The sequence below is a fragment of the Dermochelys coriacea genome, chromosome 8, assembly GCF_009764565.3.
Source record: "Dermochelys coriacea isolate rDerCor1 chromosome 8, rDerCor1.pri.v4, whole genome shotgun sequence".
Classification (NCBI taxonomy): Eukaryota; Metazoa; Chordata; order Testudines; family Dermochelyidae; genus Dermochelys; species Dermochelys coriacea.
In genome coordinates, this window is record NC_050075.1 from 3,036,181 (window position 1) to 3,063,304 (window position 27,124).

The 27,124-nt window shown below is 46.6% G+C and overlaps 1 protein-coding gene across 6 annotated transcripts in view; it reads left to right on the plus strand.

The window, feature by feature from the left end:
* ADAM19 (ADAM metallopeptidase domain 19) overlaps window positions 1-27,124 on the plus strand; it is a 54,874-nt gene that overhangs the window by 10,488 nt on the left and 17,262 nt on the right. For all 6 annotated transcript variants that reach the window (XM_038414249.2, XM_038414248.2, XM_043520264.1 and 3 more), the window contains 9 exons: window positions 10,990-11,068; window positions 12,437-12,513; window positions 17,971-18,163; window positions 18,451-18,516; window positions 20,790-20,861; window positions 21,462-21,628; window positions 22,825-22,909; window positions 23,596-23,735; window positions 25,407-25,584. In XM_038414249.2, coding sequence (XP_038270177.1) covers window positions 10,990-11,068; window positions 12,437-12,513; window positions 17,971-18,163; window positions 18,451-18,516; window positions 20,790-20,861; window positions 21,462-21,628; window positions 22,825-22,909; window positions 23,596-23,735; window positions 25,407-25,584 — 1,057 coding nt within the window. The remainder of the gene's footprint in view (window positions 1-10,989; window positions 11,069-12,436; window positions 12,514-17,970; window positions 18,164-18,450; window positions 18,517-20,789; window positions 20,862-21,461; window positions 21,629-22,824; window positions 22,910-23,595; window positions 23,736-25,406; window positions 25,585-27,124) is intronic.

A 27,124-nucleotide genomic window follows, 5' to 3' on the forward strand; every position in this document is an offset into this window, starting at 1 on the left:
CTAATAGCACCATTTTGTTGTTGCTGCTAGTATGAAAAAAGCAGAACCATGATTTAGTTCCAGAGGAAGCTAGGCCATAGCATATAAAATCTGAGCAATAGCAAGAGAATATCCCCTAGTGCCATTTAATTCTTTTTTTTTCAATAAGTCATTGAAACACTCAAGTCCTGCAGCTGCAGGATTGGAAAGTCCAAGACTGCATGGAGAGAGAAATATATGGAGAGATGCCTATAAGAACAATCACACATTTGGCTGTGGCTTAGGAATGGAAGAATTTGCTTTCTAAACCTTGGATGAAAACAGTTTTTTTTTTTTTAAAGGCGCTTGTGTTTAATAAAAACCAGCTTTGAGCTGAAGAGAGGGGTGTACTGGAGGTGTAGTGGAGAAGCTACGAATGTTGATCACAATGGACCCTTCTGACCTTGGAGCCTATGAATGTATCATGTAGCGGGTCTGCATGGCAGGAGGTTCCTCTCTATCAGGGAGAACAGCTGATACTTCTGTTGTACAAATCAGAGACTAATTTGTTTTCCCACCTGGCAACAGGAAAAGCTGTAGGGGAGAAAAACACTCCTCCCTGTCCTGTTTCCAGAGAGTCTCTGTCACAGGGTGACTGGCCCCTTTAAGAGTTCACCTGCCTCCCAGTTGGGTTTCAGAGGAGGCCCCTGAGTGGAAAGGGCAGGAAGGGGCAGGTGAGAGCTGACTGAGAACAGAGGAGAGACAGAAGGAGCAGCCGAGAATTGCCTGCTGGACAGCGCTGCAGGAGACCTGCTGGAAAGCAGTAGCTACGAGCTGCGATTGGCAAGTTCTGATGGAAGCTGTTGGTGGACAGGACTGGCTAGAGCTGGGGACCCCTGCCCAGTTGCAGGAAGGCTTGAGCAGAGGCCCCTAGGGATGAAGGGAGGGACGAGCTTGGTCAATGCAAGCTGGACCCAGAAGCAAGGCGTTGGCTCTGGGCTCTTGATGAGCAGGGGTGGGATATATGGGCTGGGAGGGCTGGAGGTGGAATGCTGCAGAAAGCCCTCTGGCAGAAAACCTGAATGGAGGCAATGGGAGGAGCCCAGGGACAAAGGGTTTGTCTTGGAGCAAGATTCCCCTGATCAGGGATAGGACTGATGGGCAAGGAGGCCTGGGGGAGTGACCCACTGTGGAGAGCCCTCTCCCTGGGGACCTGACTGGCAGCTCTAGGAGAAGACACCAGGGAGAGAAGTGGATCTTGGAACTCTCACGGGAAAAGCCTGGAGAGTGGGGCCCTGGGACTGGTTAATGACTCTTGGGTGGGCAAACTGGGAAACGTGACCCCTGAATGGGATCGAAGATCTTCTGCATTGTCATCTGGTCTGGCTTTGAAGTTGTGGGAGGACCTGTGTTTACCCTGAGGGACCTGTGAGTCGGGGTTGAATTTGTCCCCGAGGGAGAGACGATATTCCTTTGAAGGGAAAGTTGAGGTGTCGAGGTTGGCCACAAGAGGGCAGCTGTGATGGGGTAATGGGATATGAACAGTGGGATTCAAAGTCCTCTCCCACAAGGAAGGGATGACTGGCAGAGCACTGGTGGGGCCGCATCCAGAGGCCATCCTATGACAGTCTCCCAGGGAAGGGAGAGGGTCTGGGACAGCCATAGTTACCTGAAAACTGCAACAGTGGGCTCCCAGTTTCTAGGGAACCTCTCTGAGGAGATGGTGCAGCAAGCAGAAAGGACAGGGAGGAGAAGGGACTGCCAGACACAGCAGGGGATTGATTGGTGCCCTAGATGTCCACCCAAGCTGAGACATCAGTGGTGGGTCCTGCCCTTCCTCACCACTCATCAGCCTGCAGCTGCTGGGGAGAAGCTGCCAGGAGAGTGGCCAGCCAGGGATGCTTTAGTCCCTCTGAGCCATGGAGGGAGTCACAATAGCATATGGCAGTTCTGACATGCCTTTCAGACCCATGGTAGCTTTATCCTCATAGCTTTTCTGCCCCTGTCCTGCCCCCTGGTTGGCTGTAGTGCAGTTACAGCATCATGCTGGGAACAGAGGGTTGGATCACATATTCCTAATGCACACAAAGCTCCTGCTGACCTCAGGAGGCATCTTGTTTGAATGAAGGGAATGGCATCAGGCCTCCAAAGGGCATTTTTAACCAAGTGCAAGGCAAATTCCATGCAATGGAAGCCAAAATGTACTGTGGCTGGCTGAGAGCAGTTAACCTCCTAGCACAGACAGAATTCACAGGCTCCCAGCCCAACAGAGAGATCTAATTTTAGACTCCTTTACCTCAGAAGCAAAAACATGCCACCTCTAAACAGTACCATTTCCGAGTCTGAAATAACAAGGGAGGCCTGTATCTGATGCTCTGAGCTGTCAGATAAAGAAGCTGGGGGTCACTGGTTGATTGTCATTTCCTGCCTCTACAATACTTGTTTCAGTGATTGCTGACCAAAAGGGGTTTGTCCACCTCCCAGCTGGAAGGGTATTCCAGATCTTCCACACCATGTCCACACACTATCCGTACCTAATGGCTTCCTGCATTGGGGGAGAGACGAGGGGTGGTGTGATGGAGGCAAGGGGCAAGAAGCATTTGATCTGCTCATGAAGGGCTTTTTTACCATTAGGAAAATGGAGTTAGCACCTGGAGACATGCAGCTGCTCTTCCTCCTCCTCTTTCATTTGGTCTGTTTAGTGATTTCTTTGTAATGTGGGGGAGGAGAGAAGGAAACGTACCCCTCTAAATTATCTGTTCCCTGACTGCCGTGATTGCACGACTTCCCAGCCAGGAAATCCATTTCCTGTCCTCTTCCTCTTTGTATGTTGGCCTTATCCATTGCGAAGTGCAGCGGGACGTGTTGCTGACTCTGCAGGCATGACTTCATTGCATGGCTCTTCCACCCCAAATATCACTGACACCCCAAATGTCACTGACCTGGCTGAGAGGAGTCTTTTCAATACCCTGAAACAGGCAGCTGAGTTTTACCTTCAGCGCTGGAGAGTTGCCTCCCCTTTCAAGCCTATTTTGCCAGAGCAATAAACGTGTTCTCATTACCCCAGGAAAAGGCCTTGAGAAAGTGAGATGTGCTGGTTCCAGACTTCATGTGCATCTGAGTCACCAACACCAGCAAAGAGCCTTGGTGGATTCCAGCTATTTGAAAAAGTCAGGTTTTATCCAGAGGACTCCAGAGGGGCTTACTTGTTTCCCTCTCCAGTTGTAGTTGGATGTTAAAAAGCAGCCCTGAAAATTATTACTACCAGGCTGGATGTTAGAGGGAAGGGCCAGCTGAGTTTCTCACAATAAGCTCTGTTGGGGGATTTTTAGCAAAGTGGCTGGCGAAGAGGGATCAAAGTCTCCTTTGGTACACCAGTGTGATTCTGCTGCAGTCAATGGAGTGGTTCCACTCTGTGAAAGGAGGAATAGCCCCCAAATGTAGACAAATCTGGTGTAGAAAGCCTGACAGGGAAATGAATCCCTCCCACCCCAAAATGTTCTTGGCAATCAGTTTGAGCAGATTTATTATTATTTGAGAAGAGAGAGGGATGGAAAAAATTCAGAGCTCTCAATCTGGTTATAGACTCTCTTCAGTCATTCGCTAGACCAAAATGAAAACAGCTGACATTTCCCACAAGAGATATGTGGCCTGTTTGTTGGCTTTTGGGTTTTGAAAAATTGTGTTCATACATCCAAGATATTTGTATTTATTTTAAAAATGGCACCTACCCATGCAGACTGACGGCATTGTATCACTATCCCCAAATGAGTTGTTAGCTCCACTGAGTTCATTAGAAGAACCCACCCATCTCAAAGGACAACTATGGACATCCACTGAAGCCCAGCCAAACTCAGTTGAAGACCTCTGAGTATATCATTTCTGAGCACCTCCCATTGAAATCATTGGTCATTGAAGGTTCCCAGCACGGTACAGGACTGTGCTAGTCAATTATGCCTGTTGTAAATATTTTACTGGCTCTAAGACACTGGAAGACCAATTTATTGTGGAAACACTGGCAGAGATTTTTCCAAAACCACTTAGGGATTGGACCCCTATTCCCATTTAAATTAATGTGACCATGCCTCTAAACTTCCTAGGCAACTTGGAAAATCTCCCACCATATGTTTTATTCAGCCCCTATCTAGCCCATGTCTTATCTAAGCCCCAGTACCGCCAAGTGTTGACTCCAATGGAAATTAGGGGCTTCCCAGGGCCTCTTTCCCTGCCACCTATTTGCAATTCGTTTATCTTGCTTTCTGCTGCTCTTGGAGATCTGACAAGAAAAGGAAGAGGGAAGGGAGCCTTTCATTCTCTCCCTGTTCTGTTTAGCTGACGGGGTTGCAGGCAGTGCTCTCCAGGGAACCCCAGGAACCAGCCTCCCAACAGGGGCTCCCTGCATCCCATGCCCCGTCTCCGTTACATAATGCTGCCTTCTCCTGCAAAATGCCGTCAGCCTCATTCACTGAATACTGGACCTGCCCTGTCACTGTGTCTGAGACAGCAAACCAGAGACACCCCTGAATGAGGACACCAGGCCTTCCCTGCAGGCCCGTTCATGCAGCAGCTCAGTGGCATTAAGCTGGACCCTTTGTTTAAAACAATGACATCATTGACAGAGCTGCACTGGGCCAAGATCACTCCAAGCCGGTCTTCAGCAGAACAGAGTCTTTAAGACATCTGTACATTGTGGCAGCGGGCCAGGCCTTTGCTCATTTGGCTGTTCTGCTCAGAGCTGAACCGGCTCCACAGGATGTCCGTTCAATGAAAACTAGCAGCAGCCTATTTCCAGCCAGCATCCGAGCTCCAGCACGGGGAAGTCAGCTGCTCTGGAATGGAGCTGATGTGTGCAGGTCAGGGAGGAGTGAGTATGGGTGCTGAGAGCCAGCCCCTCTGCTGGTTAGAGCAGCCTGAGGACTACTCTAACTTAGGCAGGCCTCAGATCAACCCAGCACCTGAAACCATGGCCAGGAATCAGCACGGGACAGGGTTATTCCCAGCCCCATGGACCCTTTCCCCCGCTCATGCCCTGTTTTTCCTGACACACCATCAGCAGAGTGGGGAAAAAGAGCTTGACAGCACCTGTGCTGGCTGGCCCTGTATCACCTTGCAGTGGGGTGATTGCCTCTGAGCCAGTGATGCCAGCTTTAGGGCTAGCAGTTTGGCACAAAGCGACCGCATAGTGCCAGAGAAAGCATGTTTGAAAAGTGGGCAATGAAGGCCAGAGCCTCACTGATGTAAGATCCGCTGGCTAGGAGCCCAATCCTGCCTCCTGACTTCAGTGGAACAACATCAATTTTCGTCGGTTGAGGATCTGCCCCATAGGTTCTAAGCAGAGACTTTCACACAATCCAGAGCCTCTCATAAACACATTGCTCAAAGCAATTTCCTGGAAGTTAATGCAATTTGGTAATGAAACATTCGTTTCAGCTGAGCAAGCTAGGATAGTCAGGGAGAAGATTATAGGGAGACGTTTTTCTGTAGGTTGGTGTTTCTGTGATTATCTGCTGTTTACAGATATGCAATAGCTGATACCAGCACTATTCAAGGCCGGGCCAATAATGAGGTATCCAGCGATGAGCATTAGCACATCAGAAAGAAGCCACATGAGCTTTGCTGGGCTACAATGAAGTTTGAAAGCAGAGACAAAAGCAGTCATATTCCAGACATCAATTGGGCTCAAACGGAACGCTGCCAAACATGACTTCTACTTCTCCCCGACTTGAAGAGAATGATTATCTGCATGGAGGCAAGCGGCAGTCTCATCTGTGGCATGAAAGAACATTTTCCATTGTAGCCTGGCAAGGGAGAAAGGGGCATCTCAGGAGATGAGACGCTAGCAAGTCATTTTTGAAAGTGCTGTTTGCATTTAGCTCAGGGAAATGCAACCTACACGGAAGTCTCCGGGTGCTGCCTGCTGGGGAGAGAGTGGTCACATTGCCTAGAAGCGACCTGCAAAGGGGGAATAAAAAAATAGCGGGGGGGAGGGGTTTTCTTCTTTGTGATTTGTAAAGATGACTTGACAGGGTTTATTCTCCCCCTAGAAAAGTTTTTGGAGTTTGTTTATTTATATTTTGCTTGTTTTTCCCCTTAGGAATATTGGGAATTCTGTTCTTTCCTGGTGTTAGTGGAGCACTTCTTGGACGACTCAGAGAGGTGGATTGGGTCTTTCCATCCCTTAACTGAAGGGGCTTCGGGCTGAATCCTTAACAAAGCCAGCCTGAGCTTTTCTCACAAGGGTTTGAGTTAAATATAGGGCAAAGGAAAGGGTTTCAAACACTCTGAATGGGGAAGGGATTTTTATTCAATCAGTCAGGTTTCACTTTCTCGGAATCTCTGACATCCTAAACCTGCTAATTCTCTAACCGTAGAGTCTTCCAGGAGTGGCAAGACCTATATGCATCCTGTCAAAAAACAAGCCATTTAAAGAAACAACCACTTAAATTTTGTTACTTGGAGGAGGTTGGAACCCACAACGCATCAGGCCTTCTTTATAAAGCATAAAAAGGGCACAAGCACATTCTGCCCACCCCACTTTGCACTTGCACTTTAAGAAACCCACTGCCTGGAATGTAACAATCCCTACTGAGTAACAGCTGAGTACGAGCTGGCGCAGACGCTGAATATCCCAGTCCCCAACTATGGCATCCTCGCGTGATGCCAAGTGTGATGCCTAGACAGTCGACAGTACCGCACGGGGTGCTTTGTACATATCTGTGATGGGTCCCTTTACAAGATCGTTTTACAGGCTTTTAGAGATGGGGTGGCTGGTTTTTGTCGGGGTCTGCCCTGTGGGCTGCTGCTGAGATGGAGACGGGCTGTGACTTTCTCCGGTTTGCCATTCACCTGCCAGCCTTATTTCCTAATTTTGCAAACTCAGCCACCTGGGTGAAAGCGGAGGAGGAGACGGCACCACATCAGCATCGCCCCTGGTACCCAATCCAGATGCTTACTCGTGAAGTGCTGAGAGCAGTCCAGCTTGCTTTGCCTTTCCCATGATCCCAGGCTCCTTGTTAAACTCAGGGGGGATTTTGCCTGTATAAGGTCAGGTCCTGAATAGGGTGTCAAACTTTGCCTTGTTCCTATGCCAAAGAAGGTTTTGCAAGCTGTAAAATGGCACCATCTGAACCCATTCTCAGGCCATTACATTGTAACAGGAACAGAGATGGGTTTATAACAGCACTCAGATATGGACAGCCCAGAGCCCTGGGGGAAATTTGTAGCTCAAGCTGGATCCAGACTTCACAGCTGATCCCCTTCCCCAAAATGCATGTTGGACTAAACCAAAACCCTGAATCTGAATATGCCCAGGCTTCAACCATGATGAATTTGGATCACAACTTTTATGGCCTAATGTCAAAACACAAGGGGCACAAACCCCATTCTCATTTGAGATGATGATGATGGTTGGTTTTCCATCTCTTGGTGTCTTCAGCTGAAGACTGGATGAATTTCTGGAGAGATTCATAGATTCATAGATACTAAGGTCAGAAGGGACCATTCTGATCATCTAGTCCGACCTCCTGCACAGCGCAGGCCACAGAATCTCACCCACCCACTCCTATGAAAAACCTCACCCATGTCTGAGCTATTGAAGTCCTTAAATCATGGTTCAAAGACTTCAAGGAGCAGAGAAGCCTCCCTCAAGTCAACCATGCCCCATGCTACAGAGGAAGGCGAAAAACCTCCAGGGCCTCTCCAATCTGCCCTGGAGGAAAATTCCTTCCCGACCCCAAATATGGCGATCAGCTAAACCCTGAGCATATGGGCAAGATTCACCAGCCAGATACCCAGGAAAGAATTTTCTATAGTAACTCAGATCCTATCCATCTAATATCCCATCTCAGGGGATTTGGCCAATTTACCCTGAATATTTAAAGATCAATAACTTACCAAAATCCCATTATCCCATCATACCATCTCCTCCATAAACTTATCGAGTAGAATCTTAAAACCAGATAGATCTTTTGCCCCCACTGCTTCCCTTGGAAGGCTATTCCAAAACTTCACTCCTCTGATGGTTAAAAACCTTCGTCTGATTCTTTAGATTCTTTAGCCAAACACAAGTTATTGGGCTCAGTACAGGAGTAACTGGATGAAATTACTTGCACTAACAGAGGAGCCTGTGACTGGACTCAAACCAGGAGGTCCCTTCCATTCCTATTCTTAAATTCTATGGCCAGGTCAGATTAGATGATCAAACATTCCCTTCTAGGCTTAAAATCTTTGAATCTATGTGTCAGTAGTACTAGAGGATGAGTGAACCCATTGGTCTGGGCATTGCTCAAACATATAAGAACATGCAGTCCCTGTCCTGTAGAGTTTGCAGTCTAAAAACCTCAAGTGAAATCTTGTGGTTTTCTTCATATTGTATCCCTAAGTCTCTGAAAATCATCATTGTACAGGAAATTATTATTATTATTAGTGCAGTTCTGTGTCCCATGGAAACCTGGCTGGTGCATCAGCTTTTTTTACTCTCTGCAGTCATATTTCTTTATTTCGTTTTTTAAAAATGTTACCATTTGAGTTTGTTGAAACCAGGGGCAGGATTTATGAATGAACCAAAATACAGTGGTGGCAGTGAGGGGCCTTGCCGTGTGGGCACAGTGCTACAGAGCGGGGCATCATTCAGTGGCTGAGTTTGGGATTCACAAGCATGCTTTCCTTTGTTCCGATTTCATTTAATAAATGTTTTGAAGGAGCTCTTAGGAAGATGACTAGCTGAGCACTTATAGGCATGAGTGTATTTCATGAGACAAAATTATCTGAATGCAGTGTTTGTGTGTCAATGGCCATTAACCTTTGAACTTCTGAGCCTCTCCGCATTCAAGTTCCCTCTGGGCAGGGAGAGGAGACATATAATATTGGTCTCGCAGATGCTCTGATTGCATTGATGTTGTGTGCAAGCCATTAGCCCCTCTCTTGTTTCTCAAAAAAAGAAAAGGAGTACTTGTGGCACCTTAGAGACTAACAAATTTATTTGAGCATAAGCTTTCGTGAGCTACAGCTCACTTCATTTTCTGAAAGTGTGTTAGTGGAGGGCTTGGCAGATGGAAAGTGCTGCATTAGAGGTAAATGTTGCATGGCAGAGGGTGGCATATGTACCAGAGAAAAGCTCCATAGTGACTGCTCCCAAAAAGGTTCATCTTCCATTGGCCATGTTTTTTTTTCACTTCGTTCAATTTTATACTAATAAATCAGACATCAAGAATTATAGGTTTCAGAGTAGCAGCCGTGTTAGTCTGTATTCGCAAAAAGAAAAGGAGTACTTGTGGCACCTTAGAGACTAACAAATTTATTAGAGCATAAGCTTTCGTGAGCTACAGCTCACTTCATCGGATGCATTTGGTGGAAAAAAAAAAGTGAGCTGTAGCTCACGAAAGCTTATGCTCTAATAAATTTGTTAGTCTCTAAGGTGCCACAAGTACTCCTTTTCTTTTTATCAAGAATTATAACATTCAAAAACCAGTTGGAGAACACTTCAGTCTCTCCGGTCACTCGATTACAGACCTGAGGGTGGCTATCCTTCAACAAACTTCAAAAACAGACTCCAGCGAGAGACTGCTGAATTGGAATTAATTTGCAAACTGGATACAATTAATTTAGGCTTGAATAGAGACTGGGAGTGGATGAGTCATTATACAAAGTAAAGCTATTTCCCCATGTTATTTCTCCCCCCCACCCCACCCCCCACTGTTCCTCAGATGTTCTTGTTAACTGCTGGAAATGGCCCACCTCGCTTGTCACCATGAAAGGTTTTCCTCTTCCCCCACTCCTGCTGGTGATGGCTCATCTTAAGTGATCACTCTCCTTACAGTGTGTATGATAAACCCATTGTTTCATGTTCTCTGTGTGTGTGTATATAAATCTCCCCACTGTATTTTCCACTGAATGCATCCGATGAAGTGAGCTGTAGCTCACGAAAGCTTATGCTCAAATAAATTTGTTAGTCTCTAAGGTGCCACAAGTACTCCTTTTCTTTTTGCGAATACAGACTAACACGGCTGCTACTCTGAAACCAATTTTATACTGTTCGTTATAGCTTGTTTAGCCTAACCAAACGAAGGCAGAGGGGAGATATGATTGTGCTCCATAAATACATCAGAGGGATAAACACTAGGGAGGGAGAGGAGTTATTTAAGTTAATCGCCAATGTGGGCACAAGAACAAATGGAGATAAACAAGCTATCAGCAAGTTTAGACTTGAAATTCGACAAAGTTTTCTAACCACCAGAGGAGTGAAGTTCTGGAATAACCTCTTAAGGGGAGCAGTGGGGGGCAAAAAATTTAATTGGCTTCAAGACTGAGCGTGATAAGTTTATGGAGGGGGTGGTATGCTGGGACTGCCTACAATGGCATGTAGCCCATCTGTGACTGCTAGCAGCAAATATCTCCAACAGCCAGTGATGGGACACTAGATAGGGAGGGATTTGAGTTACAATAAAGAATTCTTTCCCAGGGGTCTGGCTGGTGGGCCTAGCCCACATGCTCAGTGTCTAACTGATTGCCATATTGGGGGCTGGGAAGGAATTTTTCCCCAAGTCAGATTGGCAGAAACCCTGGGGGGGTTTTGTTGTTGTTTTTTTTTTTTTTTTTTTTTTGCCTTCCTCTGCAGTATGGGACATGGGTCACTTGCAGGTTTTGTGTAAATGGTGGATTCTCTGCAACTTGAAGTCTTTAAATCATGAATTGAAGACTTCAGTAACTCAGCCAGAGATTTGGGATCTATTACAGCAGTGGGTGGGTGATGTTCCGTGGCCTGTAACATGCAGGAGGTCGGACCAGATGATCATGATGGTCCCTTCTAGCCTTGAAGTCTATGAGACTCATAACAAAGAACTCCCACACTAAACGCCTTGCGACCCAGTCCAACACCCACTGACGTTAATGGGAGTGTTTCCACTGATTTAAACGGGAGCTGGATCAGGCCCTTCTTGCACTGTGATTGTCAGATATCCCAGCAGAGATGATTCAATAATAATGTGCCAAGTCTAAAGAAATGTCCTTTTTTTTTTGCCTTGCTATTGGTAGGCACCTCTTTGCACCAGGCTACACTGAAACCCACTATACCCAGACTGGAATGCCCCACACCATCACTTTCAACCACACAGTAAGTATGCTGGTGCAGGCGAATCCAAGGAGAGGGTACAGAGAGGGGATGGGGCTTCATCCTCTGGAGACTTGAGTTTCCAACTGGACTGGGTGGAATGTGAATTGAGTTTGGAATTCTCAGCCTGTAGATGTCTCCAGTGGGCAACTGTTTGCACCCCCAAACCTTTGGCCAGTCAATGGTCCCATCTCAGATGAGTTCTTTGGTGGGCAGAGTCCGACGGACGCTTCATAGTAGGTCTGCGGGGCCGTGGCAGAGATCTGCAGGGAAACCTCTCCCTTTGCCTGCCTCTCGCTGTTTCTTTCTAGTCTCTGCAGAATTTTGGAGCTCTTGAAAGCGAAGACCTGGGGAAAGTGTTGCTTTTTCCACTTCTGTAAGCCAAGGTCTTCCCCAGATTCCAAATACCCAATCTGGGCTCACCCCAATGAATATAAACCAGAGCAGAGAGAGAATTTTCCAAAGCACTGAAATGACTTAGGAGACTCAGCCCCATTGCCTTCCAACGCTGCTGTTCATCCCTTTGCTTTTGACACTCATCTTTGCAAAGTGCAAGCTCCATGCTTGTTGTGTTCCCAGCCTTTTGTGAGACTAGCCCATGCCAGCTGGCTCCTGGTCAGAAAAACCATCATGAATTGCGGATCTCAGACAAGGACTCTCGGCTGCAATTGCACAAAGATATACATTGGTTAGAATTTTAAACGAAAAGATAAAGACGATGAGATAATTTTCCCTGCTACTGTTTGCTCCCGTCTCTCCTCCCAGAGGCGCACAGCTGGGTGACGCGTTTGGGCTGTGATGGAATGCTGTCAGCATGTTGGCCCTAGTGGCTTCCTTGTTCCTATCATAGTCTGCCTTTTGTTTTGAGATGAGCCCATCTAAATGGACTTTCCGGTCTATAACATATAACCCTTTATAGAACTAAAGTATGAGGTCAGCACATTCTTCAGGGCCTGATCCAAAAGCAGATGAAGTCAATAGACAGATTCCCGTTGACTGACTTCAACAAGCTTTGGATCAAGCCCTTAGTGCTGCAGCCTGGTCTGCTCGTCTGTGAAGCTTTCTCGGAACATTACAGCACCTTAGATTTTATTAGCAGTGAAGAGCATGTTCATGCATATCCACAAGGCCATATTATGACAGCCGGGATGCTAGGTTTGAATCAGGGGACCTCTGTTTTTTGTTATTGTTGTTGCATTAAAGTCTCACCTGGTGGCAGGAGGGACAGTACTAGAGAGAATTAAAGGCTCTGTCATTGCGCACCCAGGTCCTGTACTGGTCCTTTCTGCCCAGGTGTTAATTCCACCCTCCTGCAATAAAAGAACTCACCAAACTCTTCCTTCCCTAGACAATCTCCTTTCTCTTTTCCAGAACCATTGCTTCTACCATGGTGTTGTGCGAGGCATGGAACAATCCAGCGTCACACTCAGCGCATGCAAAGGGCTACGGTAAGATTCAGGCAAACCCAGACAAAACAAGCATCTGACAGTCCTTTGGCCTCCCCTCATCCTTTCCAGGGTCTCCAGGCAGCCCTTCATGTGACTCCCTAGCAAGGTTGTAGCATTAGAGCTAGTCGGGAATTTTCCAACTAAAAGTTTTTGGCCAGGAAACGTGGATTGGTAAAAAGCAAAGTTTTCTGTGGGAAAGGGTCGGCTTCAACAAATGGTTCGACTTGAACTTTTGAATTGTGGCAACGAAACCTTGTTTTCCAAGTTGGAACTGACACTTTGGTTGGAAACTGAGTAAAAATAAATAACTTTTGAATATTTTGTCCACAGGAATTTTTGTTGGAGTTGACACACTTAAAAAGCGTTTGACAAATTTCCAACCAATTTTAGTCCTGGGCAGAAAAAAAGACCAGATCCTCAGCAAGTGTAAATCAGCATAGCTCTAGTGAAACCAACAGAGCTACATTCACTTACCGCAGCTAGGGATCTGGGCCCACAACTAGGGTGGCCAGCTGTCCGGTTGAAAAGGGGACCTGATGGTGTCCGGTCAGGTCTACTGACAGGACACCCAAAGTCCAGTTACTGCGGGTGGGGGAGGTGGGGAGATGCCAAGTCATCACCTGGATCAGGCCCTTACTCAGTCAGGGTCACCTCCTACCTGCATTGGGTGGCTGCAGCTCCCTGCCCCAGCTCTGCAGGAGAGTCCCTCCCGACCCACGTAGGGACGGGGGGAGACGGGAAAAGCCGTGAATGATGGAGGGATGGCGAAATGGGAGCAAATGGAGGCGGGGCCTCAGGGGAAAGGGGCAGGGCAGGAGCGGGGCCTTGGGGGGAGAGGTGGGGCAGAGGTGAGGCCTTGGGGAAGGGGTGGGACAGGAGAGGTTTCGGCACTCCTGCTGGAGTGTCCGATTTTTAAACATTACAAAGTTGACAACCCTAAATGTCACATGCATTTGAAGGCTCTTAGTTAAGATACTTCACATCTGTTTATAAATAGGACACTGTTTGCAGTCAACTCCAGCTGAAAGCTGGTTGGAAGCTGGGCTGGGGAGATTTAGTCCAGTCAGGAAACAGGCCTTGCCAAAAAAAACCCTCAACAACCTCAAGTGCTTTTAATGTAGATGAAATATCTGGTGGTATAAACAGGACAAAGTGGCCACCTGTGTTTTGCAATAAATAATCCACTTGCCATAAAAAAGCAGAAGAAATCACTGGTGTGCCCTACTTCTGTTTTATCCCACATTCTTCCAGGTTCTTTATTCTTAGTATCAGAGGAAACGGCTCTAGTTCAGCTAACGTGCAGTCGTGCTGCACTGCGCCCCAACCATGGTGCTGCACACTGGCCCAAGGAACTGTTCTAAACAATGATGTATGGAAGCCGAGCACACATCTGTTTTCACTTTCCCTGCAGAGCTATCAAGCACAGCCATTCTACCCCCAAATCTATACATTTTCCACTGGGCAAAGACCCCCGTTAAACACAGAGCCTTTCCAAACCTGTTGCATGGAAAAAGGCCAGTTGAGAAAACCAGAACCACATGGGAAACATACTTCCATCAGCCCTTGATTACAATAGTGCAAACAAGGTTTCTGCTACAATGTGGGGAGAATGGCAACGTAGCCACCTAGGAATAGTGTTAAAAATGCATGTGCAAGAGGAAAACCTCCAGAAGCCGTTACACTTTCCACCAGGAAACTGTCTTAGTGCGATTTTAGCATCTTGATATTACACGACAAATATGGGGGGCTCCACGTAGAAACAGCCCCATCCTGTGAATCTTGATCACAGCTTTTACCAGCTGAAGTCAGGGAAGCAAAGCTGCCACCTGGCGAGCGTCCTCGCTGATTTTCCTCTTCCTGGGGGGCAGCATGCAGCACCTGGCCAGTTCTGTTGGCTAAGCTCTTAGGAACAGGGACCATCTTCTCGCTCTGTGTTTGCACAGCACCCAGCACAATTGGGTCTTGGTCTGTGACTGGGGCTGCTAGGAGCTACTGCCATACAAATATCAAAGAATAGAGTGAAGGGGGCGCTTGACCCTGCCTTCTTCGGGATGTCCTGTGCCCTGACGATTCACAGGGAGACCGGCTCCCATTGTGTGGAATGGAAAGCCTACATTCATGTCCCATCGCTGCATGGAGTGCAAGAAGACGGGGGAGCCTCCTTGCATGCCCACCCTGCTGTAAGTACCCCTGGAGCAACATGGCACAATATGTCCTGTGGGTAATTCGGTACAGTTTCTGACAGTTCAATATGGTCATGTTCTAAAAAGAGCTCAGGATGAAGATGCCCTTGGCTTCTCATGTGCCTTGGTCGCAGGCACAAGCCCACAGCCTGCCAGCCTGAGTGGACAGTAAATGACTGAAATGGATTCTCCAAACTGGATAAACTGCTGGTTCATTCGCAAAACTCAGCAGCTTCCCAGCACAAAGCTGAGCGAGTGATGGCGCAGACAGCAAGGAGGATCCTTCAAGGTCAAGGGCAACGCTCAGAGGGATGTGCAATCTCTAGAGATGTATGACAGGGATGGGGCAGAGGTCTGAGAATAGGGCACATAAAGGAGCAGTTACTCATTTGCAAACACTAATGCCTGCTTGTCCATGCAAAGGTGGGATCTGTGATGAGCAAACGGGTGCGCTCATAAAGTTTGCTTGCATTCTCGGATGTCGGCCCTTAAGGTTTTGCTGTTGACCTATGTTACTGCTAGAAAATGAAGAGTCCCTAATCAGGACTGGGGCTCCGTGGTGCTGGGTGCTGTACAAACATAGACCCCGATCATTCAAATACTCATGCACATGCTTAACTTTTAGCCCCTAGTCATATGCTTAAAATTCAATGCAGGTGTGTTTGCAGGACAAGGGCCACAGAGTCTATCTCATAAAGTTTATGCAGAAGTGAGCTCATCAGTTACTATGTGGTAATAAACCACTGTGTGAGCAAATGCCACGAGTACCAGCAGGGCTACAGTGGGCTTGTGTCTGAGGAACTAAAGAAGAGGAAGGGGCCTGCATTGAAGCAGAAGAAGCATAAGCTTGGAGCAAGGCTTTCAGTGAAACCCCACCACCCAGCTATGCAACCCGCCAGTGGATTCATTCTGGGCATCTGCTAATGGGGCCAAATGCTGCTTTTGGAGGGGCAACCCCTGTTGATTCAAGTGGGCTAACACCAGTGTAAACGAGAGCAGAATTTAACCTGGATCTTTTCCTCAGCAATATGGGTGAGCTTTATTTGGCATTGCTCTGCAACCCCTAAAGTAACTCTGCAATGTGAGGTGTGTTTCTGGCACTGGGAATACGAGAGATAGGGCTTCTCTAATGCTTCTAAAGCCTGCTCAGCTTTTCCAGATCTTTCAGATGATGATTTCTGCATGGATCTGGCAAAGGCATTGGTCTTGTGCCGATTCTGTTATGGCTGCCATGCACCTTTCAGGGGCCTGGAGAAGGAGTCTGCTGACCATCCTATGCAGCTTCTATCAAAAGGGGCCACTGCTTCCTGGATAGTATTGGAAATACAGAGCAGTGCCTAAGTCACTGCACAGCGTGGGCTTGTGGGGGAAAGCTGTAGGGGAAATCAGGCAAAGCGCCACAATGGCTCCCTAGTTTGCTTGAAAGGGGTCACCTGGATACTCTTGCTCTAGCAAAAAGAAAAGGAGTACTTGTGGCACCTTAGAGACTAACAGATTTATTTGAGCATAAGCTTTCGTGAGCTGAAGTGAGCTGTAGCTTTTGAAAACTTTCGATGAAGTGAGCTGTAGCTCACGAAAGCTTATGCTCAAATAAAATTTGTTAGTCTCTAAGGTGCCACAAGTACTCCTTTTTTTTTGTATACAGACTAACATGGCTGCTATTCTGAAACTTGCTCTAGCAAGTAGCTTTTAAATGAAAATAACAGGCTTCTAATATATGAAATCTGGATCGCATGCCCGCTCCCAGAGAGCATCCTGAATACAACCCCATACTAGAACGAAAGAGCGTTCTATGACCATATCAATTATTTATGTTCTTTCACAGCTCTTTTCTATCGGCCACTCAGTTTGTTAAATAGGATGCGCTAGTTCCCCTCCCACACTGTGCCATGCACGGAAGCACAGACCAAAATAGCTTGCCAGAAGAAGCCTCGGCCAGAGGTGGGTCCCAACCTGGGCAGTTGGGGGAAGGGAATTCCTGCATGGGACGTGATAAGGATCTGTTGCTCCCTGGCTTCCATTTGTATCACGGCAAACCCCTGCAGTGTCTCAAAGACTGAAATGAAATTAAACCTGCATGAAGGAGACAAAAATAGGAGCTCTTAGCCTACGTGGAACACCGTTTAGTTATGTACCAGCAGTGGTGTTACGGATTGTCTCTGTCCAATCTTCAGTATAATTTCAAACAATCTGGATGAAATTCATCCCTGTGCAGAAGAACAGCAAAAGAAGAACAGCAATTCATCCCTTGCCTCACCTACATTCCTTACCCCCTAATACAAATGGAGAAATTGAGGTTAATAAATTCTTACCCACTTCCCTGTGGGCTGTAGCCGAAAAGGCCCCAAGAACGATTATCTAAGGCACATGACTATATGACAAACAACATATTATTGATCATGGCTGGTATTTACAGAGAAGCCTAAGGAAATTAGGTACCCAACTCTCATTGAAAGACTATGGGAGTTAGGATGCTTTGTTCTCCCATACACCTTTGACATTCCCAGCCCCCATGTGACTGCATCCTGGAGAGGCTGTAGTTCTGTATTTATGGACTAGATTGGGTTGGAAAATGGTATTTTCTGTGCAGGGGGAAATGGGGGAAAAACCCTTAAAAATTGACATTTCAGTTGAAAATTTTCACATAATTTTTTTTCATGAAGGGAAACAAAATGAAAAACATTGTTTTGGTTCAAAATGCACAGGCTTTTGGCTTGGGTTCCCTTCCCTTTTTTCGCACTGGAAAATGGGGGCTGGGTCTGGGGAGAAAGGTTTTTCCTTCATTTTGAGGAAATGAGACAAAGGAGGAAAATAACCCCAAAACCTCAAATTTCTATTGATGAAGAAACCAAAACATTTTCTTGTTTTGTCAAAATGCCAATTTGCGATTCAGTTGATCAGCCTCTTGGTGCACCATATTTTAGACAAAAAAGAAGCTCAACAAGTTCTTGTATTAACTGGTAACTTCATTTCCCTGTCTGAAGTATTTATCTAGCTTCCTTCCACACAGTATCTGAGCACCTCACAATCACTAATGTGTTTATCCTCACAACACCCCTATTGTTCCCAGAGTACGGATGGGGAACAGAAACACTGAGAAGCTAAGGCCCAGATTGTCAAAGGATTTCAGTGAAAGTTAGTGGCTTTGGGCCTAAGTGACTTCCCCAAGATCGCACAGGAAGTCATTGGAGGAGCAGGAAATTAAATGCTGGTTTTCTGTATCCTTGACTAACTAGTGAACTATCCTTTCTCTCACTGTTTCTTATTTCAACAGTGGTCTTATAGTACTGAGCAGCAACCTCAGTTACATCTTAGAGCCGGTCGCTGATAGCCAGGATCAACACTTGATCTACAGATCAGAACATTTGAGGCTTCCCAAGGGGACTTGTGGATATCTGCATGAAAAAACCACAACCACACACTGGCTCAACACATTGACAGGCCGGGCCACAGCACACCATCACAGGGTGAGTGTGTACCATGTAAGCTAGGGCACTAATGTGCAACATGCGGCAGGGTGTGGCTCATCATCTGTGAGCAGGGTGATACTGCTGTCCTCCAAGAGCAGGGCTCTGGAAATGAAACCAAGGGGTTATAGTTCCTCCAAAAGGAAGACAGTGATTAGGAACTAGTGGCTGCTCAAGCAAACAAGTGTCCATGTGTAACAGGGGGCAGGGGCATCGTCAGTAAGGCAGCAATTGCCAGACAAGAAAAATGATTAATCACAACTAATCTCCATGGTGCTCTGTCACAGGTGAAGCGGGAGGATTTGCAGTCTACGAAGTATGTGGAGCTGCTGCTTGTGGCTGATTTTGCAGAGGTAAGAGAAATACCCCATATTTACACCAGCTGGGAACTGGGTCCACGGCAAATCTCTCTAGCTGCAGAATAGGTAGAGTGCAGACAGTGGCGGGGCAGCTTTCCCCTGCCATCACAGTTATGGCAGTCCCCTGATGTGGAGGGACCCCGGCAGGGTGTACAGAATGGGGTTCCACTTCCCTGCCCTCCTGGTCCCTCCCTGACTACTCCGAGAATACCCAGGACAGATGCCGTTTATTGCCAATAGGAGATGGAAACTGTGATACAGACAAGTGTCTAGGATTGAGGCCACACACTTATTTCAAGTAGGCCACTGCACAGCCATCAGAGATGTAACTATTGCCTGTCACTACCAGTCTGCACTGACTACTAACAGTTACCCTGGATTTGAGGGGTGTGTGTACCTCAGAATGTGATCAAGCCAATTGCAACCATATTATGAGCATTCAGCCACCATGAATTAATAAAAAAGAACACCACATAGTTAACGGTTAATTGGAAAGCTTTTAGATATAAGTTCAAAATCTAGCTGGCAGTTTCTGCTAATCAGAGTGGGAGGAGGGGAAAGAAAAGTAAATAATGGAGACAGAAAGAAGGTAAGTGGATGGAAACCTTGAGTCTAGATGCCTCTGATATTAGAAGTTTATTGAAAGTTAGAAAAGTGAAGATCCAGTAGGGTCATTATGACCTATGTGTTTTGTAGAAGTTAGTTATAAAAAGTCTAGAGTGTACTTTTGCAGCGGTCCTCTTAAGTCATCTTGAGAGAGGTTTTTCTGATACCTTTTCTCCCTGGTGGGTGAGCAACTGACCACTGCAAACCCACTGTTAATTACTTAATACTGTTTCAGAGTTCAGGTAAATATCTGGGATGTTTGAAACCTATTGTTTATGTCTCTGTGTGCTTAAATCTAATAAACTGAAGTTTAGATAGAGCTCACTTACTTGCATTAATCTTTTTATCAGACAGAATTGCTGTGTTCCCATTGATTTATTCCTGGCACTGCCTGAAGTGAAACAGTTACGTTACCCCTGCTGGGGTTCTGAAAACCCGGGTAACACTAACCAGTGCCCTAAAGTGAAAAGGCTCCATATCTTATTAGCAGCCAGCATGCAGGAGCATTGATTCAGTTACACAGCTCCATGTTTAATGATGTTGCTCCTGGAATAGACGGCTCTCTACAGATTGTGATTTGGGGTTGTGGGGTTTCTCAGGGATAACCTGGTCCCCTAATTCTACTCTCTGTCTCTTCCCTAAAGAAATCCAGGTGATTAGCTATTTGCGGTTGGTATTAAATGGTGGAGGTAAAGAAAGCTGTTGCTGAGGTTTCAGATGCTGCGAATCTAAACTCTCTGTCAAAGCTGTTCAATACCATCCCAAACCTGACATGTTTAATTGATCATTTAATTATCAGTGTAGAGTGGAGTAGGGGGGTCAGCCCCATTCATAAAGTTACAATCTGGTGCTAAAATTGCACAGTTCCTTCGGGGCCATTGGCTGTAACTTATTCTGAATGACACTAGAGAGGCAGATTTTGGGTGTTTCTCCTCAGTTAGGCACCAGGAAACTGCAGAGACTGTGAGAAAATACAGCTTATTCAGGGATTACCAGATGTTCTTCACCCTTTTTTTAGTCAAATCCTTGATGTGATCAATGCAAACTGCCCATTCCTAAAAGAAAAAATGCCCCAGCTTTTCCAGTGAAAACACGCAGTCCTTTTTTAAAAGATCTTTTTGTAACTTGTTTTAGTATATGAATCAAACATTATTTGCCAAGTTAACTCATTATTTATCATATGTTTTCAATGGGCCAATAGTGTTTTAAATGAAGCAATGCAGCTACCATTTTTGTCCGGTAAGTGAGTTGTGTAACTAATCCTCTGTGATAAGTGCTGTGGTTGTGCTAATTATAGGCATGAAGTTACATTACCTTGTGCGTAACATGGCAAATTAGTTTGTTCCTTACGTAACTGTCTGGCTAGGGGATTCTCACCTGGGATGTACATGCGTTGCTCTGTTCGATGGCTAGCATCACGGTGATATGATGCCGCCAGCTCAGAGCACGGGGAGAAGTGCTACGAGATCTAGACATGTGTAGCTCCTCCTGTTGCAAACAGGGGTCTGGTGTATACACTGAAGGAGGACTCCTGGGCACCACATGTGCACTGACTGGGTTAGTCACCTCAGTATTTTCAGAATAACATGATCTGGTTAAATATGTGTTACGCTCTTGTTTGTTTTTAAAGGATGATGCTGATTTGTGCTCATTTCATTCAGTTTCAGAAGAATAACTATGACCTTCAACTAACGAAGAATAAACTAGTGGCAGTTGCTAATTACGTAGATAAGGTGAGGCCAGGTGTGTAACCGGTGGGAAAGGAGCTGAAATCTCAGCAAAACACTATCACCTGAACTTCTTGTGCCAGAAAGAAAGCTTCCTTCTTGGCAAAGGGAATTCCCCTTTGGCTCCTTCTCCCCGATGATCTGGCACTGTGTAGACTGGACAGCACCCCCAGAACAGTTCCACTGAGCAGAGGCATTGGAGATGGGGAGCTGAGAGGGAATCCCCTTTCCTTACAGGGGTGTTAGCAAGAAAATCTTGATGTGTTTTGAATTGTTTCTTCTCAAAGATGTGTTATTGTGGATGATCTTCATCACTTACAGCAAACTACTACCATTAGCCACAAAATGAAAGTGCCACATCTGGCATCCAGCCCAGATTGTGCTTTGGAAGGGTTTTGTATTGGATGCTGACAGGGCTCTTCCCATCCCGGAGTTGAGGGTAGAACATGCTTCTAGGGAGACCCACTTTCCCTGAACCTATGGTTCTGTCTAATTGTACAAAAGTCACATATTTCGCATTGTTTATATTCACGGTTTAAAACAAGGAGAAAAATCAGCAGCAATCAGTTTATTGGCTCTTTCCTCTCCTCTCTGTGCATCTTCTAGTTTTACAAGTCCTTGAACATTCGGATTGCCCTGGTGGGGCTGGAGGTCTGGACTGACCAAAATAAGTGCGATGTAACCGAGAATTCACATTCCACCCTTTGGTCCTTCCTCGCTTGGAGGCGCAAGCTGCTAGCCCGCAAAAAGCACGACAATGCCCAGTTAATCACGTATGTTGCTTTTCCTGGAATAACACGATCTCTCTGCCCAAGGGATCTGGGGACAAGGTATGAAATCAGCAGGGATAAGGTTCTTGCTGGAATACATTCATGGGGCTGGAGCCTTAGAAAGGTGCATATCCCCAAGTGATATGCAGTCACAGTACATGTGCATTGAAATGGGGGACTGCCATTTCCATTATTTGCATAATACACGTGCAAATTCTTGCGCATCTTTGCATGCACAATTGTGCATCCACTTTTCTGAAGATCTGGGCCGGAATGCAAGATGTACAGTCTTCAGTGGGTGCAGATTGCTGGAGGCACTCAGCCAGTTCTGGGACAGGGCCTGTGTTAGCAAGTGCATCATTCTGCCTCTGACATGCTTGGTGCATCAGGCTGGGAGGAAGCTGACTGATCAGAGTGACTCATTCTGTTGATCTGATTAGTGCCACTGGATACAGGGCCAGCACGGTGGGCCTGTTAGAAGAACAATCTGTAGTAGCTCCCTAGTTCTGGCTCTTTCTCCAGTGAGAGTTTCCCATTAGCAGGTAGTGGGAAGTGGAGTGGGAGCCAGTGAAAAGAAAATGCAGAGATGCAACACCTTTTCCGTGGGGTTTTTCATGGACGGATTCACCCTGTTTTTGGTACTGTTCTGGGTGTCTGGTCAGACATGATTCCCCAAGCCACCGCTTTCTTATAAGACCCTAAAAACTTGAAAGGGCAGTGTACCGTTCCAGGTCACTGGGGACTCCTTAAATCAACGCACTGAGTTAGTGAGCCCTAGAATATGTCTGCACTGCATGGGTATTCACCCAGCACTCTTTAAATTCCCAAAGTGTGGCCCCAGCATGCAGTGGGCTCAGGATACAGCCTGGGGTGGATTTTCAGTGGACAGTCTCTTGTGTGTTTGTTTCCAAGTCCAGGAAGTCAGTAATCTGCTAGGAACGTCACCAGGCCATTACAAGCAATCAGATTGGCTGCATAGTCCAGATGGCTTGATCATGGTGTCAGGTGAACTATTAGCTCTAGAAGAGGAATGGTGGAGCTGAAAAGCTAAACTATGAAGTTAGCAGGAAAGGTATTAACGAAGAAGCCATTTCCTTATGGTCTGATGTAAGTTCATAGGGCTACAGACAACATAGGTTTCTACAACACCTCAGACTATATCGCTGTCCCATTTCATTATTTCTCCGGATTGTTTTCAGTGGGATGTCATTCCAGGGCACCACAATTGGCTTAGCTCCGCTGATGGCCATGTGCTCCGATTTCCAATCTGGAGGGGTGAACATGGTAAGTTATTGCTAACCACTAATCAGGCAATACCTGTGTGTAGCAAATACATGTGATAGCTGCCTCCCAGAAAACCAAGAGGGAAAACGCTTTTCCAGGTCGGTCTCCAGCATTCCCTTTCATAAAAGGTTAAAGACAACCCCAAGTAACAATTCTTCGTGCATCAGTGAAAGGCTCTGGGTACCTCATTCATCCCGGGCACACACAGTCCTGACAAAATGTTGGTGGGGAGAAGATCGAGGTGGGAGTTGTATCTGGAGCATTTGTGTGTAGAAAACAAGACTTCACGACTTCAGTCTTGGGTGCCAGCAATCCAGCACATGGTGCCACCACTCCTGTCGTGTAAAAGGTTACTAGGGCCTAATGATAAACAATATTCAATTAAACCAAATGTAAAGGCCTATTATACAACATTATGGCCCAGACAGACAGGCCGTGGGCAGTACAGATTGGTGCTCATTGCCAGCAGGCCACTTTGCAACATACATCTGAAACAGGCAGAGCTGAGCTGCTGTGTCCAGACCTGGATCCAGACTGCCCCATCATGCAAGCTGCTCTGGCTGAGCGTTTTGCTGCAGGCCCATCTTCCACAGCAGAAAATGCACCTCTCCGCCCAGCCCTGCTCGGCGCGAGCGCTCGGCCGACGTGTCAGTGACATGCTGACCCTGCTTTTTGATTCTGACCAGGACCATTCTGACAACCCCATCGGTGTTGCCGCCACCGTGGCCCATGAGATGGGCCACAACTTGGGCATGAGCCACGACTCAGCTGGCTGCTGTGCCACCCGTGCTGATGACGGAGGCTGCATCATGGCTGCTGCCACAGGGTGAGTCGCTCTCCCATGATCCTCTCTGAGGAAAACAAAACCCGCTGCACCCGGAGAACCCGGCGGGATGGGGATCATGGAGAATGCAGTGTAGAGCTGGGTCCAGCGCTGGGTGTTGTCTGTAATAGGTTTACAGAGACACCGCTTCCGTGGCAACTGGCAGTTAGTTTAATTCCCGGTTTAAAGTGAACTGCCCCTTACCAAATGACCGACCCCAAAGGGGTCCGCCAAAGCATTCCTGCAGCATGCATCCTGCAGCAGGAGGGCTGATTTAGTTGCATGTGCTCTGTATGTAAAATACCCCTATGGGTGTTAGGCACTCTTACCTGTACAGCAGCAGGGATCATATTCCCAGGCAATGTGGTAACCCAGGGCAAAGCAATTACCTGGGGGACCGTCAAAAGACACAGCTACAGAGCCATGTTTCTAAGCTGATCTTTACCTGGGGTTGTCCTTGCCTGTTATGAGCTTCTTGTTAAGAGAACTCAGATCCACTTAATGTCAATTCACTGGGGGCAATTAACAGGTTAATGGTGTGAGAGCGTAGTTTTGCCCTGGAAGTGGTGGTGCAGCAAATGGATTTGGTCCATGCTCCTCTGCTTCTATTTCAGGTGAGTGGTTACAAGTCTGTATTTCACAGAAAAGGAACAGCAAGGCCTGAGGGGAAGAGGGAGGAAGAGCTAGAGTGTGAACGCAGGGGGGTTCCCAGGTTAATTTTTCATGGGTTCTGTATTTCTTCAGACACATAAAAATTCTAGCTCTCCCCTCCTCCCTTAAAGCCACACACCCTCGTATTGCTGAAAAATTAACTCCTCAAGATTCCAGAAAAGTTTCTAGAAGTTCTAGAACTGGGCTCTGTGCTAATTAAAAACCCTAACCCACCCGCCACTCCTCACCCCCTTCTTATTGAAATGAAACAAACCCATCATTTAACCAAGAACATTTGAAGTTGTTTAACAAAAGCCGATCTTTAAAACCCTTTGTTTTGAAATCATTGAGTTTTCACAAACAAACAAAGATATCAAGAGGGAAAGTGGCAGTACGTTGGCATGCGTGTACACACAAATGCAACATGATGTGCATGAGTCTAACAAACATGTATATATACACAAAAACACCCCAAAAGGAAATTAAAAAGCCATGTAACAGAAAACATACTTAAACCCGTTCCACTTGAGTAGGAGGTTGGAGCAGAGAGGGGGAATAAATCTTCCTATCAGTCAGATTCACAACCAATTATTCAGTGTCAAGTATCAGGTTCTAAGAGTTACTCTAACAGTTCAGAAGAAGTCCTACTGAGTGGCTAAGGGGATATCTCCTTGGGGGCTACGTACATGGAGCCTGGGTTTTAGTCTAATACTTTAAATTAAGAAAACCTCTTGGGTGGGGTGACAGCTGTGCCTTTTCCAGACTCTCCCACCTTGAATCCCCCACATGGGGAAAGAGCTGAAATCTAAACTCATTGTCCCATGTAACCTGGATACAAGATGGAATCTGAACCTGATCATGACCACACAGGCCAAATTCACCCTTTGTGCAACTTCACTGTAGTCCCGGTGGGGGCCCAGCCCTCAGAGGAGGAGCAGTTCTACCTGTGTGTGCACTTGCTCTGATGCTTTATGCCCTAGATCTCCTCTAATGCGATGCTCTTCTGACCTGATCCGTGCACAGGCACCCATTCCCCAGGGTATTCAACACGTGCAATAGGAATGAGCTGGACAGGTACCTGCAGTCCGGCGGAGGGATCTGTCTCTCCAACATGCCAGACCCCAACACTTTATATGGCGGGAAGAGGTGTGGAAACGGTTACCTGGAAGATGGGGAGGAATGTGACTGCGGAGAAGTGGAGGTAACTCTCGTTTAGATCTAATTGTTTGAGGCTGAGATGGGAGAAAATGATGCAAGTGCGAAGCAGCCGACAGGTACACAAACCCATGGTATGTGCACAGCTTTTATAGGTGCAGGAGACACGCATATGTAAGGTATAATTAACATGGGTGCAATTTCCATCAGATAGTAAAGCTCTTTAGGGCCGAGACCTTGTCTAACTGTATGTACAGCACCTAACACAATGCATCCCTACTCCCAACAGGGGCCTCTGCGGGCTACCACAATACAAACAATAATGGTAACATGCATTTGTAACTTGCTAGCTAAATGGGTCATGTCCCCCTCTAGTGGCTGATGTACATAGAAGATAAGAGCCTACTACTGATATCTGCTAATGAAGTGACTTCTTTAGCTCAGGTGACAGAAGTCTGTGCTTTTGATGCTGAAGATTTTAGGATTAATCCCTGCCGATGACCCCTTGCAGGAGTGGTTACACCTTCAGCACTGCTTTTGGCAGAAGGCATGTGCAGAGAACATCCAGCATGCATGCTGGTAGGAGACATGTATGGAGAGAGCACGCAAGCTGGATGCTTGTATCTTTAGGAACTATACTAAGCTAAAGCACTTACCACGGAGCATATTTTAAAAATGCACATGGACTGGTGAGTCTGGTTCAAAAGAAACAAAGAAAATAAATGGGAAGAGCATTTGCATGAGTGGAAGGATGGGAGTTCAGTGTAGAGAAGTCCTTTAGCTTAGTGGATAGAGCACTAGTCTGGCTTCTATTCCTGGCTCTGCCACTGGCCTGCTGGCTAACCCTGTGCAAATCACAGCTCCATTCTGTGCCTCAGTTTCCCAATCTGTAAAATGGGGATAATGATAATGGGGGTGAAGTGCTTGAGATCTACCAATGAGAAGTGCTACATAAGAGCTAGGTGTGAGTATTCTAGTTGCCATCTTAATGCAATCACTCCACCAACACAGCCCTAAAATATGGTTAAACTACATGGATAGACTGGACACACCACAACATTTGCATTGAGTTCTAGATTTTAGATAGTCCAGGCGCCTCTGGTTTGACCTAATGCAAAGAGGGGGGAGTCATTTGAAAAATTCAAAGCCAGAAGTAGGTTTGAAGTAGCCCTGAAGTTCAGGGATCTGGAATCCGCAATCGATTTGGACCCAGATCTAAATCAGAAAAAATATGGGTAGAAGACTCACTGGCCTTTCTGACAGCCGTACGAGCCTCCTCTGCATTGCAGTTTGCCAGGCTCACTGTAATTATGTGCAGCTTCATCTCTGAACATGTCAGGTCACCTCCTTTCTTTCATTCTGTGCTTCCCTGTGTTATCCTCTCTGTGAGTTAGCAGAATAAGATGGAACCCTCCGGGGACTAGCAGCCCAGAGCCACCAGTTGAAATGCACACAGCGTGATCTAACCTTCCATTCGTTAGAAGGGATGTCAATAGCATACTACTGCCAGGACACACACGGCTTAGCAGCAGGGCTGTGGCTAGAAGACAAGTGTGGGGCTTTCTGGAGGGCCAGTTGCACTGAAC